Source organism: Protopterus annectens, chromosome 17.part0 (assembly GCF_019279795.1).
Source record: "Protopterus annectens isolate FY-2018-M chromosome 17.part0, PAN1.0, whole genome shotgun sequence".
NCBI classification, from domain to species: domain Eukaryota; kingdom Metazoa; phylum Chordata; order Ceratodontiformes; family Protopteridae; genus Protopterus; species Protopterus annectens.
Window position 1 is genome coordinate 147,420,760 of NC_056751.1, and position 15,819 is coordinate 147,436,578.

Here is a 15,819-nt window from a genome sequence, read left to right on the forward strand (position 1 = left end):
GTTTAATCTTACAAGCTCTAGGATCTATGGCAGCTTCTATAACTGTAGTGCCACTAGCCAGGCTACGTATGAGAATTCTTCAATGGCTACTAGCATCCCAGTGGTCTATACTTCATTATCCGTTGTCAGAACAAGTCTTGATCACCAACCATTGCAAAATGGATCTTGTTTGGTGGATGCATTCCAATCAAGTTCTCCACAGTTGTCCCCTTGTTTTTCCTGAGCCCATGGCCATAGTGACCATGATGCCTCCCAGATGGAGTGGGGGGGCATTTTCTGGGCAAAGCGGTCCAAGGCACTTGGTCCCAATTAGAGGCCAATTTGCACATCAGTGTCCTGGAAATAAGAGCAGTGCTTCTTGCATTGCATGCCTTTCAGACAACTCTTCCTCAGAGAACTATTCCAGTTCAAACAGACAATATTTCTGTGGTTTGGTACATCAACAAGCAGGGAGGAACCAAGTTTTATCCCCTTTGTAGAGAAGCCCTCAGAGTGTGGCAGTGGGTGACCTCTTCCAACCACTTTCTTACAGCAACGCACATTCTGGGCAGTTCTAGTGTGATTGTAGACAAGCTGAGTAGATGCATCCTTCAGCCTCACAAGTGGTCTCTCAGTCAAAAGTGGCGAAGATGATTTCCTGCCTTTGAGGTCAACCTTGCTGTGATCTGTTTGCGTCTCCCCTAAACAATAAGTGCAGCAATTACTTTGCCCTGATTCCCCCTCCAGGAAAATCAGCCAGAGATGCTCTTCTCCATGATTGGCCACCCGTTCTCTTGTATGCCTTTCCCCTGATACCTCTAATCCCAAGTTTTTACAGAAATCATTCAGTTTAAAGATCACGGTAATCATCATTGCTCCCTTTTGACCTTGACAGGTTTGGTTACCCTATCTTTGGCCATATCTAATTCAACAACCCTTGATTCTGGACCCAGTGCTAGATCTCCTGTCCCATCCGAACGGTCCTGTTCACCCAAACATTTTGAACTTCAGTCTAACTGCATGGTTCCTCCAGTTTCATTAATTGCCAGGCATCCCAATATTTCTTTTCCAATACACCACATCCTTTTATCGGCTTACAAACTTTCCACTTGAAAACTGTACACCAGTGAGTGGAAGAGATTTGCTATATGGGCTCTTGAAAAGCTTCTGTAGAACATGTCCTAGATTTTTTAGCTACTGTGTTTAACACTGGAGCTTTTCCCTTCACCATCAAACTACAATTAGTCACCATCTCCAGTTTTCACAATGGCTTATATGAACATTCCCTCTCATAGACTTTGTAAATTGTTCCTACGAGGCACTCTTCTGTTAAAGCTCCTGGCAAAAGATCCAAATCCTCCATGGGATTTGAACCTAGTCCTTCAAGCAGTGAGACAGTCTTTTGAACCCTCTGTGGAATGTGAACTGAAGTTTTTATCTTAGAAGACACTTTTTCTAGTAGCCATTACCTCCGCCAAAAGAATTTCAGAGATCCAGGCCTTATCTTCTGAGCCTCCTTACCTAGTTTTCCATAAAGATAGAGTATCTTTATTAATGAACCCATCCTTTTTTACCCAAGGTTGTGTCAGAGTCTAATATTAACCAGACGATTAATTTACCAGTTTTCTTCCCTAATCATTTTAACAAGGGAGAGTATGCCCTGCATTTATTAGATGTCCATAGACAACTACGTTTCTATCTTCACAGGACAAAGGGCATAAGACAAGTCTAGTCAACTGTTTGTTTCCTTTTCCACTGCAAAGATGGGCAAGGCAGTCAGCAAGATTACTCTTTCTAAGTGGCTGAAAGATTGCATTTCATTTATTTATGGTAAAAACAAATTAACCTTGCCTAAACCCATCAAAGCACATTCTACAAGGTCTATAACCACTTCAGATGTCTTTCAGTCTAGAGCTTCAGTGGACGACATATGTGCAGCAGCTACTTGAGCTCCTCCCCATACCTTTATTACTCATTGCAAACTGGATCTGATCTCTAGGGTAAAAGCAAAAAGGCAAAAAGCAATTAAACAATTAAGCAATGAACTACTACGTACTATTTTTTAAAAAGGCAGCCACAAATTCATAGCAGCAACAAAAAGTGATGCGTTAGCATTTGTTACTAAAACTATTTTGTCAAAACCACACCTATTAAATTAATATAACTTAATATAACTTTGACTTCAGAAAAGCTAAAGACAAAAATGTAATTATATAATATTGACTATAAGAAACAGTAAAAAGTTACAAATGTTTTAACATATTTAAAAGTAATGACATTATAAAAGGCTTAAGTGAATAAAAAACTAAGAAACTAAAAAATTAGTAAGCACACACGCATTTACCAGGATGAAAAGTCTACTAACAATTGGAGATTGGGTTCTCCTTGTAACTGTGTGTATATATAGCAAGCCTTTTTTAGAAGTAATTGTCTGAAGAAGTCTGTGTCATTAAACCAGACGAAAAGCGCTTTATTTTAACAAACTTTAATAAATTTCCGTATATTTTTGGTCATTTGAAGTACCGTTTTTCCTGCTCCGTTTCAGCTGTGTTGGTTTTTATAGTAGTCTATCAGACTTACCAATTTCGGTATTCTGCCTTTCTTCTGTCTTCTTTTAACTCCTATCATGTTAAACAGGGTAATCTTTTTTACCATTGGTGGAATTTTTCATACTTTTTCTTAGTTTAAAAGAAAAATTTGTCCTTGTTTCAGCTAATTTCTGATGTGAAGTTGCTCAATCTCGCCGTACATTCTTCACTGATGGGTTCGGAGCCGATCCATCAGCTTCGACACGGCTGTTGGCAAAGCTCAAGCTTTACCAGTAGCTCGACACCAAGCCCCTTATCCCATGATGCACCGGAGATCACCTGCGATTTCAGCTGGGAGCCTATCATTCTCAATTTCAAACCCTGCCCTTTGGTCTCACTACACCCCCCAGAGTGTTCACCAAATGCATGGCAGTGTTCACAGCTCACCTGAGGCGTCTAGGATTCCAGGTGTTTCTGTACCTAGCCGATTGGCTCCTTACCTCCACCACCAGGCATCAACTGATTCAGGCAAGGACATACACTCTGCCATCACTTAGGCATTACAATCAACTCAGAAAAATCTGCCTCGTCACCATCGCAGCATATTGTCTTTATAAGGGCAGAGTTAGACACCTCAACCACCGCTCTACGACTACCAATCGAGAGGGTCTTTCTTCTTCACCAGCATGTCAATTCATTAGTGTCGAAGGACAGAGCACCAGCCGCAGAAGTCTTAAAAGTGTTAGGTTTGATGGCTGCAGTGATCCTGGCCATACCGTTAGCAAGGATGCATATGCAGATTCTTCAGTGGCTGCTGTTCACCCAGTGGTCCTATCAGGAACTTCCAATGAGTCATCATATGATTTTGATTACAAACTCTTGCAAGAGAGATCTCCAGTGGTGGTTGACGTCTCTTCATGTAACTATAGGACGTCCCTTTGTTCTACCCCCTCCAGTAGCCACTGTGACCATGGGCGCTTTCCTGTTAGGGTGGGGGGTACATTTTCAGGGAATGACTGCCCAAGGCATATGGACGGATCAAGAGTCACACCTGCATATCAATGCCCTGGAGATGAGAGCAGTACTTCTGGCGTTGAAGTACTTTCAGGACTGTCTTCCTCTAGGGACGATTGCAATTCAGACATTCAACATGTTGGTAGTCTGGTACTTGAACAAGCAAGGAGGGACCAAGTCTTACCCCCTTTGCCGAGAAGCCCTCAGAGTTTGGCAGTGGGCTATCTCCTCCCAGCACTTTCTGTTGGCAACGCACATCCCGGGGAGATCTAACTTGATAGCAGACAAACTGAGCAGGGCAATTTTGTTGCCACACAAGTAGTCCCTCAAACAAGAGATTACGGACAGGATTTTCTGCAAATAGGGCCAGCCTTGCTGTGATCTTTTTGCCAGTCATGTCAACACGAAATGCAGAAGCTACTTTGCCCTGATTCCCCCTCCGGAAGAACCCCAGAGAGACGCACTCGTACACGATTGGCCCCCGGGTCTCCTCTCTGCATTCCTTCCAATCCCTCTAATACCCAGACTTCTACAGAAAGCAATGCTGCTGGAAAGGGCTATCATCCTCATAGCCCCTCATTGGCCTCGGCAGATTTGGTTCCCATTTCTTCATCATCATCTAGTTAAGGATCCATGTATTCTGGACCCAGTTCCAGACCTTCTGACACATCCGTCGGGGGACCTCCATCCTTCATTGCAGTCACTGAAGCTCACAGCTTGGCTGCTCCAGTTACTCTCATAGCCAGGCTTCATGATCTTTCTGATGAGACAAGACAGATCCTCTTGTCATCCCTTAAGCTGTCCACCAGAAGACTATATCTTAGTAAGTGGAAGAGATTTTCCATATGGGCTTCTAAGCAGAACATTGATCCTTATCAAGCCCCTTTGACGTCCATTTTAGAATTCCTGGCTATGATTTTTAATAAAGGAGCTGCAGCTGCTACAGTTCGGGTCCAGCTGGCTGCTATGTCGGAGTGGACGGGCTAAATATAATGTCCCACAAGTTGTCCAAGGCTTTTCTCAAAGGAACTGTCCACATGAGGCCTCCAGTGAAAACTCCTTATTCTCCTTGGAATCTAAACTTTATGCTGTCTCGCATAATTCTTCCCAATGTGAACCAGCATCATCATGTGATCTCAAATTTTTATCATGGAAAACCATATTTCTGGTGGCTATTACTTCTGCCCGCAGAGTGTCAGAACTTCAAGCCTTATCTATCAGCCTTCCTTATTTGATTTTTCATGCTGATAGAGTATCTCTTAGGACAAACACCTCTTTTTTACCCAAAGTTTGTTCAGAATCCAATATCGACCAAGTCATTGAGTTGCCAGTTTTCTTCCCTAACCATTCCAACAAATTAGAGTACATGCTGCACAAACTTGACATTCACAGACAGCTCAGATATTATTTGGACAGAACAAAAGATGTTAGAAAATCAGACCAGCTTTTTTTGTCTTTTTCTGAAGCCAGAAAAGGTAGACCAATGGCTAAAACAATGCTTTCTAAATGGCTATCTGATTGTATCGCTTTTGTTTATTCAGCTGCTAATATGCCCTTACTACACAAGATTAAAGCTCATTCTACCAGAGCAGTTTCTACGTGGTCTGCATTTCAAGCCAAATTGCCCCTTGATAACATTTGTGCTGCAGCCACTTGGTCTAAACCTCATACCTTTATCACTCATTACAAAGTTGATAAGGCCTCCGGGGATAGGGCTTCCTTTGGGTCTACTTTCCTGAAGAATGTACTCCCATGAGCCACCCGAGATTGAGGGTGCTAGGGACACTACCCATCAGTGAAGAATGAATGGTGAGATTGAACAACTTCACATTAAGAAATTATGTACTCACCATAACATTCCATGTGAGTTGTTCCATCTCACCGTCATTCTTACGTCCCTCTCTCCATCACCCACCTGGCTAATAGTTGACCTAGAGGCTGGTCTCATCCTGGTTATTCAATCCGTATTTCACTTGGAAGAGTAGTTCTCTTACAGGGATATGGTACACACAGCAAACAAGATGTGAGGTAAATCCAGCAGTGCATCATGGGATAAGGGGCTGGCGTCAAGTTACTGGTAAAGCTTGAGCTTTGCTAACAGCCGTATCGGAACTGATGGATCGGCTCCAGAACCATCAGTGAAGAATGACAGCGAGATGGAATAACTCACATGGAACATTATGGTGAGTACATAACTTCTTATTTTTTCTGTCATGACTGACAAGCTGACAGATTTTAAAAAAATGCACTTCTTGTTGGTATAAAGTCTCTAACTCGTATGCCCACAAGCAATGCATTTATTCTTTGATGCAGCTCATTTAAATACAAATTGTACTATTTGTGCAGGTTTTAATTCAAGTGCCATAGCCGACAGGCATAGTAAGCTTGTACTTAAAGGTTTACTTCCTCCTTTAACTTCTTCCTCTTCAGGGGCTCAAATCCCCAGTAAGTCTTCAAAAGCTCCATTAAAATAAAGGAAGCATTTGCCTCTGAAGTCTCCGAAGACTTCCTCGGAGCCACCATTAAAAGTTCAAATTGTCAGATGCGAGTTCATCAGACCCAAAAAGACTGACTGTGGACCATAAGCTTTCAGATGCCATTGTTATTTTAGCCAGTCCTACCACCCAGATTATGGATCCTAAGCCTAGCATGTCTTATAGGTTCATAGGTAGGTACTAGGCTATCGGCCCAAGGGCATAAGTAAGCATAGCCAGCAAGGACTAACAGTCTCACCCGAGTTTGTGATAGACCCTATCTCCCCTCGGCTCTACTCTGCTTTTATGCAGACACTTAAAAAGCATTCCAGACCTTAGTGTACTACATCCATCAGGTCCTCCAGGAGACTTTCCGAAGAGGATGTGGATAGGATGATGCGAAAGTTCCTCAGTGCTCAGATCCAGATGGGGGTATCTCGGCCCCATCCCCCATTGATCCATGAGCCTTCCTGTCACTACTTACACAGTATATCTCATCCTCAGATCTGTCCTTCAGTTTAAGAGCCCCAGGATCTGATGGTTCCGATAGTTACTGTGTTAGATCCAAAGAGAATTACCTCTTTGACTCTGATGGTATCCCTGACCTGTTCTGTTCCTGTACCTTTGGAGGATGTGTCCCGGACCCGAAGTGTTGACGTCAGGTCTGTGGGGCTGGGGTTTGCTTCTCTGATGTCTGATCCATCCCTGCCTCTTGGAGCCTCAGAGCTAGATATCTCTGGTCCGGTTCCTTCCTCGTGGCACAGATCAGGTCAGCGTCATGATCCTGACCATGCTGGAACATTTGGCTGTGGTGCGCATGGCCACAGCTTCTCCAGGTCCATCTGCTTTGAGGTTGTGGAAAGAATTTTTTTTCTTGCTAGGGATGCAGTCTCTCATCCTACCTCATTTCCTACCCCTTTTCCTTCTCTGGTTCCATCTGACCTGTTCATCAGGGGCAGCCAGTGCGATGTAGCTTTCAGTCAGTTCTCATGGAAGAACTTCCTTTCTCTAATGACACCTCCCCAAAACATCACCCTGAGGAGGTCCACCAGAAGAGAAGGTGCAAGAAGAGGTGCATAGATTCCCCTTTGGAATCTGAAGATGCTGATTTTGAGGAAGTGAAAGGATCCCCCAGATCACCACCTGGTGATGCCTCTTTTGGAGACATTTTAGAGTTCCTTAAGCAGAAATGATACACAACACAGATATCTTGTCATTCAACCCAGGAGCCTTGTAGGATTGTAATTTCAACTGCCAAATCAGTTCTTGTCTCTCCAAGAGTAACTGAAACGGACCCCCTTTAAAGTCTGGGAGGATTTGGTCTAAACCTCTAAAAACAAAAGAATGAGTAGGATGTTGGTTGCAATGATTGGCTAGGGCATTCTCCATCTTACTTTTCCTTATACTATACAAATGTCCATATATCCTATCTTTAAACTTCCTGTCAGACTTGCCTACATAAAATGACTTACATAAAAGTAAGATGGAGAATAAAATTAAGAAGCCTCTTACTGTAAACTAGCTATTCCTTCAAGGAAATTCAAAATAATATGTATGTAGATGTAATTGATTTATATAATATGTGTTTTATATTATACATTTATTTATTTCTTTAGATATCTTAATTTTTATCATAGTATTTATATTGTTAGGGAGGTTGTATTTTATTGTTTTTTTATGTAATGTAGCCCTTTTAAACGTTGATTAATTTGAACGCATGACCAATTTGGGAGATGTATAAATGTATGCTGGTTGTAGTTTTTAATGCTGTCTGAAGAAGTTTGGCTATACAGCTGAACGAAAAGCGTTTCGAATAAATTTGGGTGCTTCACGTTTATTTACACACTTGTTTTTTGTTCTTCGCGTTCCAGTTGCCTTTACGTGGTAATTTGCAGCTGAGTCAGATCTGAGGAGTTTTGAAATGATTTATTGTTGCCTCATTTTTTTATATCACAAAAACCTTGCAGTTTAACAGGCATGTGTAAGTTTTTACATCCACTGTATATTGCATACTGGAGACTGTTATTTTTTAAGATTTCATGTTTAATGTACATCTTTGTACCTTGAAGGTATCAGCGGAAAGTGATGATCAAGCTGACAGAACATCGCAGAAGGAAAGTAAACGCCAAAGTCAGCATTTATTTCATGTTACACATCCTGTAACACAGACAGAGAAGTCAGTTCACCAAGCAGATCAGACTATGTTTTTCATAGGAGAAACACCAAAAGGAATCCGCAGGTAAGAATGGAAAGAAATGAGAAAAATATTATTTTCCCAAGTGTAGCCTTTTTTGCACTTAACTGTGTTTTTTTTTCCCATTGCATCTTTGCCATGTTATTTTAGGTAGCTGTTTTGCTGTTCTGCGTGGTGGTGTTTATGTATACTTTATCTAAAAGAAAAAAAATGGATGACTTAACTGTTCAGTGCCTTCCCAGCAGATTCAATGGAATAGTATTATTTCAGAGTCACCACAGTTTACAATTTTACTTTGTAAAGGTCACGCTTTCTAAATACCTGCTAACGAAACAGGGGACAAGACTACTGAGTGCAGACCTCACTCTACCAGCAGATGGTCCTTCCTTTGGAGAAACCCTTCAAGCCTCAATCCCTTCTCCTCAGAAACTACTTGTAGAGTATCTTAGAAGCAACCATGAGTCGTCCATCCATTAAATATTATTCTGAAGCAACAGTGAGGCACCCTGACTTGTCTCTTCAGCCTCTAAGAATGCAAGTCAGTGTAATACCATCTCTGACCTCATTAACTTTCTTTTGAGAATGATAGTTTGTGTATGTATAACTGCACCATGCTCCTGCTACATGACATGCTGGCCCTGCCAACACATGTTGATGAAAACAACGTTGTGTATTCTCTCTTGTGTGTCTCATTAGTACTCTACTCCCAGTTCCTGTCTGTGTTTGGAAGTGGAAGGGATTATCTCCACCACTATGTAATATATCCCCAGGGATACCCAACAAAGCACTTACCTGCAGGCTATATATACATATATATATATATATATATATATATATATATATATATATATGTGTGTGTGTGTGTGTGTGTGTGTGTGTGTAGTGAGTGTGTGTGTATATGTTTTTTTTTTTTTTTTGCTGACAGCAGGAAAAGAAAAGGTATCCTTATTAAATTTACTGATTGTCACCTACATGTAAACCTTTCTGCACTTTTGCAAGCTCTTAACCATATGTCTACATCACTGAGTGACTTAGTACCAACATACCTTTTTAATTCTAATCTGCATTATTTTATCCACTGTATATCTGACAGAAGAGACCATTCATCTGACATTTGTACTCTTACTGAATTCACAAAGTTATAATTTAGTTTTTTACATTAACAAAAACATGCAATTTCTTCTTTTTTCAGGTAAAAGCATGGGCCATCCCATCTGTGACATCTTCCTACAGCCTTCTTGAGTTATTTTACAGACAGCAATCAGAGTTATGTACAGTAAACATTACCAAAGGCAGATACCCTTTAAAGACATTCACTTCAGTGGATATAGCTCCTTATTAAGCAGCCGTCTTCTGACCTCTGTGTGATCTCTTCAGTCCAGCTAGGTGTTTGAGATCACATCACCTGGCCACCTTGCTGTCTGACAAGGAGTGCCAAAACTTTGGACAAGTGTGATACAGAAACACAATAACATACCTCAAGTACTTAATAGTTCTCATCTCCCAAACTCGGCAGGGTTGTATATGATAACCTTGTGTAAATTTGTGTCAAGTCGTCCAGTCATCAAGACTAGCCTTAAAGACAGTCAAAGTAGTACTTTGTTTGATCTGTAGTTTTTACTTATTCTATAGTCTGAGAATCCATTAAGTTAGGAAGATACATCACAAGTGAGTCTTGTTTACTTGGTGTAAATTTATGCCCCTAATGTGGATGTTTGTTGAGCCAGGATTGGGTCTTTTATGGCTCAAAAAGTGAGGTACATGTCACCTCAAAGCAGCCTGTAGGCTACTGAGTATTTGGGGATCATGCTAATCTGTCAGGGTAATTGAAGAATTTAAGATATTTATTTTGCTTTGTTGGGTATCCCTGGGGTCTTCCCAGTTGAGTGATATGCTTGGATATATCCTTGCCAAAAAGGGCATTGTATTCAGTAGTAGGGTAGCTTCTTTGGATCTTGAAGATATTCCTTTGGAAAATAACTGAGCCATATAGAAGCATTTCCTGAGTGTAGTGGAAATGTGGATCAAATGAGAGTTGACCAAATAAGTACCCACATCTCTTATAACCATATCTGTGTGAACTTCTTCTTCTTCTTTCGGCTGCTCCCGTTAGGGTTTGCCACAGCAGATCAGCTGTTTCCATTTCTTCCTGTCCTCTGCATCTTGCTGTGTCACACCAGCCACCTGCATATCCTCTCTCACCACATCCATAAACCTTATCTTAGGCCTTCCTCTTTTCCTGTTACCTGGCAGCTTCATCCTTAGCATCTTTTTCCCATTATACTCTGCATCCCTCCTCAGCACATGTCCAAACCAATGTAGTCTTGCCTCTCTGGCTTTGTCTCCAAACCTTCCAACCTGGGCTGACCCTCTAATATACTTATTCCTAATCCTGTCCATCCTCGTCACACTCAGTGCAAATCTTAACATCTTCAGCTCTGCCACGTCAAGCTCTGACTCCTGCCTTTTTGTCAATGCCACTGTCTCTAACCCATATAACATAGCTGGTATCACTACCCTCTTGTAGACCTTCCCTTTCACTCTTACTGATACTTGTCTGTCACAAATCACTCCTGACACTCTTCTCCACCCACTCCATCCTGCCTGTACTCTCTTCTTCACCTCTCTTCCACACTCACTATTACTCTGAACTGTTGATCCCAAGTACTTAAACTCATCCACCTTCGCCACCTCTATTCCCTGCATCCTCACCATTCCTCTACCCTCCCTCTCATTCACACACATATATTCTGTCTTAGTCCTGCTGACCTTCATTCCTCTTCTCCCTAGAGCATATCTCCACCTCTCCAGGGTCTCCTCCACCTGTTCCCTACTATCACTACAGACCACAATGTCATCTGCAAACATCATAGTTCACAGGGACTCCTGTCTAATCCCATCAGTCAACCTGTCCATCACCATTGCAAATAAGAAAGGGCTCAGAGCTAATCCTTGATGTAATCCCACCTCCACCTTAAACGCATCCGTCACTCCCACCGCAGACCTCACCTCTGTCACACTACCCTCGTACATATCCTGTACCACTCTTACATACTTCTCTGACACTCCCGACTTCCTCGTACAGTACCACAACTCCTCTCTAGGCACCCTGTCATATGCTTTCTCTAAATCCACAAAGACACAATGCAACTCCTTCTGACCTTCACTGTACTTCTCCATCGACACTCTCAGAGCAAACATCGCATCTGTAGTGCTCTTTCCTGGCATGAAACCATACTGCTGATCACTAATCATCACTTCCCTTCTTAACCTAGCTTCCACTACTCTTTCCCATAACTTCATGCTGTGACTGATCCGTTTAATCCCTCTGTAGTTACTACAGCTCTGCACATCACCCTTATTCTTAAAAATTGGTACCAAAACACTTTTTTCTCCATTCCTCAGGCATCCTCTCACTTTCCAAGATTTCATTAAACAATCTAGTTAAAGATTCCACTGCCATTTCACCTAAACACTTCCATGCTTCCACAGGTACGTCATCTGGACCCACAGTCTTTTCATTCTTCATCCTCTTCATAGCTATCCTTACTTCCTCCTTGCTAATCCACTGCACTTCATGATTCACTATCTGCACATCATCCATCCTTCTCTCCCTCTCATTCCCTTCATTCATCAACCCCTCAAAGTACTCTTTCCATCTGCTCAACACACTCTCCTTGCTTGTGAGTATGTTTCCCTCATTATCCTTTATCACCCTTACCTGCTGCACATCTTTACTAGCTCGGTCCCTCTGTCTAGCCAATCGGTACAGGTCCTTTTCTCCTTCCTTAGTGTCCAACCTTTTATACAACTCTTCATACGCCTTATCCTTAGCCTTCGCCACCTCTCTCTTTGCCATGCACCTCATCTCCTTATCCTCTTGTCTACTTTCTTCATCTGTTTGATGGTCCCACTTCTTCTTCGACAACCTCTTTCTCTGTGTACTCTCCTGTACTTCTTCATTCCACCACCAGGTCTTGTCCTCCTTCCTCTTTCCAGATGTCACACCAACCACCTTTCTAGCCATCTCTCTTACTAGCTCTGCTGTAGTTACCCAGCTATTTGGTAACTCTTCACTGCCACCCAGTGCCTGTCTTAACTCTTCCCTGAACATCACCTCACAATTACCCTTTTTCAATTTCCACCATTTGATCCTTGGTGCTGCCCTCACACTCATCCTCCTCTTCTTGATCACCAATGTCATCCTGTGAACAGGAACACTATTTATAATGTATGATGTGGAAATCGTTTGTTATGCTGCACTTTTTTGCATTTAGGTTTAGACCATTTTTAGTACACCAGGTATGTGTATATTCCAGCCCTAGCTTGGAGCTGTTTGGTATGCGTGGACAAGCAGATAACCATACTTAACTTGTAAGTCATCTGCAGACTTTGTCAGCCACACTTCTGGAATGTTGGATTGGCTGTCTGCAAAGTAAATGTCAAGCAGGAGAGATCTCAACTCTACTCCATATGGTACCCTACTAGCTATAGCTTTATACTCAAGAGAGGATATCAGTAATTTTCACAACCTTGGATCTGTTGGTTAGCCAGTTTGCTATCCCAGCAGATAACATGGGGGTTTACATTAGTTTGTCTAATTTTTTTGATAATATCAGAATGGGGGATAATGACAAAACCCTTGGCCAGGTCAAGATAAACAAAGTGCATTGAGTGACCACTATCCACAGCTTCTACAATAAGAAGGCATATTCCTCTGCTGTATTTAGACTTAGGGTTCCTAACTATTCCTCTCAGTTAAGTTCCATTCCTACCTAGTTAACCAAACTGCCAATTACTTTCCTCAGTTTGAGCTAGAGAAGGCTCTCTTAAAGAGAGTGTTTATGACTTCTAGAGTGTGCCAACATGTCATCAGCTGCAACTTTGAGCAGACACTTTGGATAGTTTTCAGGTTAAGGCATATACCTGCAAAAAATGGCATGGGTAAGTCTGTGTTCTATTAAGGAGGAATTCAGGAACAGAATCCTAAATGCCCACTTCTGAAATGGAGTGCTAATTGGCTGAGCCAGTCCAAACATGGTCAATGAGAAGGAAACAGAAGAATGCCAATATAAGTCACTTGGGAGAGATCAGCCCACTGGCAGCCCTGTATCAGTCTTGACTTCACCTGCTGTGTTTGTTTCCAGAATGTCATGGCCTTGCTTCTACTTGGATACCAGAGTGCTTTCACTGGACAAGATGAATACATTCAGGTACATCACTAGTTTGGATCACCAGGAGATTCCTCAGGGATTGCTCTGGGTAAGCATCAGTTCCATTGCAAAGTGTTCAGCACTCAAGAGTCCCAAGATGTGGGCTGTGGTGGACAAATCTTTGAAGGACCCTCTCATTATATTCCCTTAGAGGAATGACAAATGTCTTTCTAGTGACCGCTCCCATTGCTGTGTTCCTTGGAAATCATCATAAACTGGGTAAGTCCTTTTTGATTCCTGCTTAGACAATTGTTTTTACTGGCATGCAGCTGGACAGCCCTCTATTGGCAGTCATTCCTCTGCCCCTGTAGATAGCCTAGGAGGTTATGGCTTTTTCTGACTGGATAAATGTGCATTAAAGAGCAAGGCTCAAATCAAGGATGTCTTCTGATCCTTATAGCAGCGATTTTCAAACGTGGGTTTTCCAGCAGCAGACTTTGAATTCTCAGTGGTTGCAGACCCACCACATGCTTATTGTTGTTCTCCTCTGGCACTGGGCCTTGGAGTAATGTATAGCTTCCACTAACCTCATAGTGGATTTTCCCATTCTACACATGGACTCCTTGCTTTCAAATGCAGATCCCCTGAAAAGGGAGCTCCACCTAATCATTTAATCAAGGCTAGTCCTTCTGGCCTCAAAGTCCTCAAAATTGAAGTTCCTTGTGGGTTTTCACCTGATCCAGCCAGATGTCCAGTCCTTTATAACGTCCAAAATAAGCAGTTAAGCATAACATTTCACCCTGTGTGCAGGGCGGTTGTGCTTGTGTGGCAGCGAGCCATAGACAGTAGACTGAGATATCTGTCCAACAGCTGACATTCCTAGGATAGTGAATGAGCTGGCAGACTCTGAGTCTCTCCTTCTGTCCTCTCCCAGAGTTATAGATTCAAGGGATGTGCTGCTAGTCATTCAGATGAGGGGGGGGGGGGACTCAGGAGAATCTTGTTCTTCCCCTCTTCTGCTTGGTGCAGCAAATAAGGATGAAGGTAGCAGTAGACTGCTTATCTCTCTCCTGTGACATAAGGGATTCCTGTACACATTCCCATGAATCACACATTTCATTGCAAATGTAGTGGATGGAGACCCAAACTCATGCTCACTGCTTTTTGGTGGCCAAGAAGAGCAGGTTTCAGGCACTCTGGTCCTTGGTAATGCAGGAAACTTTCACAGTCCAAGCCAATAATGTATATCACAGCTGGGGTGTCTGCCAGCTACACCTCAGAGCCTAGCTCCTGATTTTGACCTCTTGATTCCACCAGTACTGCCAACTAAGGTCTTGTAGATTATTGAGGCTGCTAGGAAGCCTTCTACTTGGCTAGCCTATGCCTTCTAGTGGAAACAATTTTTCATTTAGTTGAGACCGTACCTTTACCAGTTAGTTAGCTTGCAGGTGATCTAACTTATCTCAGACACTTCTATTATTGAGTTTCAGTTATTCCACTGTTAGTCTACATGTCTCAGGTATTTCTGCAAATTGTGACCTTGTGAAAGGCAGGATTGTGACCCAATACTTGATGATCAGGCATTACCTTAAAGGAGTGCTGCAGCTCAACCCATCTTTGAAGAACCCCTCCCATCCATGAGACTTGAGCTTCATGATCAGCAAGCTTGCCTTTCCACCATTTGAGACTGTGACCCTGGAGGCAGTGGAGTTTTTTTCTTAGAAAATGCTGCTTCTAGTAGTTATCACCTCTGCATACAGAATTTTATAGCTTCAGGCGATCACATGTGTGGAACCATATCTGGACTTCCGCAAGATTTGTTGACCCTCAGGCCTAAAACACCTTTTCTTCAAATGTGGTTTCTGAATTGCCCCTGAACCAGTTCATTTATCTCTCTTTTCTTTGAAGGGCAGAAACTAAGTGGGGATGAGGAAGGTATAATGGAAAAGGTCTTCACATCCTGGATGTCTTTTGCCAACTGTGGGTACATGCTTTCTAGAATATGGATCCGGTTGTTCACCTGCTTTGTTTTGGGGCAAGCAGGCATATTCCAAGTGGGATGCCAGCTGTTTTATGTTTTGCCATCTTGTGGTTGGCTAACTGCTAGCAACTGCTGCAGTCATTGCCCACCCCATTGGAGAGTGTCTGCTTCTTGTGTGATTATACAATGCCTGTTTTGCAGACATGTGCCACGACCATTTAATCTTTAGTGCATAAAATCACTAAACATAATTGTCTTCGTCATGGCTGGGCGTTTGGCCACTTTGGTAAGACAGTAAGTCAAGACTCCACTTTCTGAGCTTTGTTTTTGTGCAGTGTTGCCTTTTTAACCTGGACAGTTTACTGCATGATTTCAACCCAGCTATTGAACTCATCAGAGAGGGTCCTTGATGTTAGATGTAACAGATACAGTGCTTAGTAGGATTAGTGCAGCGTAACCCTTACATATGGGATTTAGCCATGGTCTGATGTGTATC

At 42.4% G+C, this 15,819-nt stretch overlaps 1 protein-coding gene across 1 annotated transcript in view; it reads left to right on the forward strand.

The window, feature by feature from the left end:
• Positions 1–15,819, forward strand: part of ERCC6L2 (ERCC excision repair 6 like 2) — a 1,190,567-nt gene that overhangs the window by 1,047,425 nt on the left and 127,323 nt on the right. Inside the window, exon 18 of the mRNA XM_044058934.1 lies at positions 8,065–8,234. Coding sequence (XP_043914869.1) covers positions 8,065–8,234 — 170 coding nt within the window. The remainder of the gene's footprint in view (positions 1–8,064; positions 8,235–15,819) is intronic.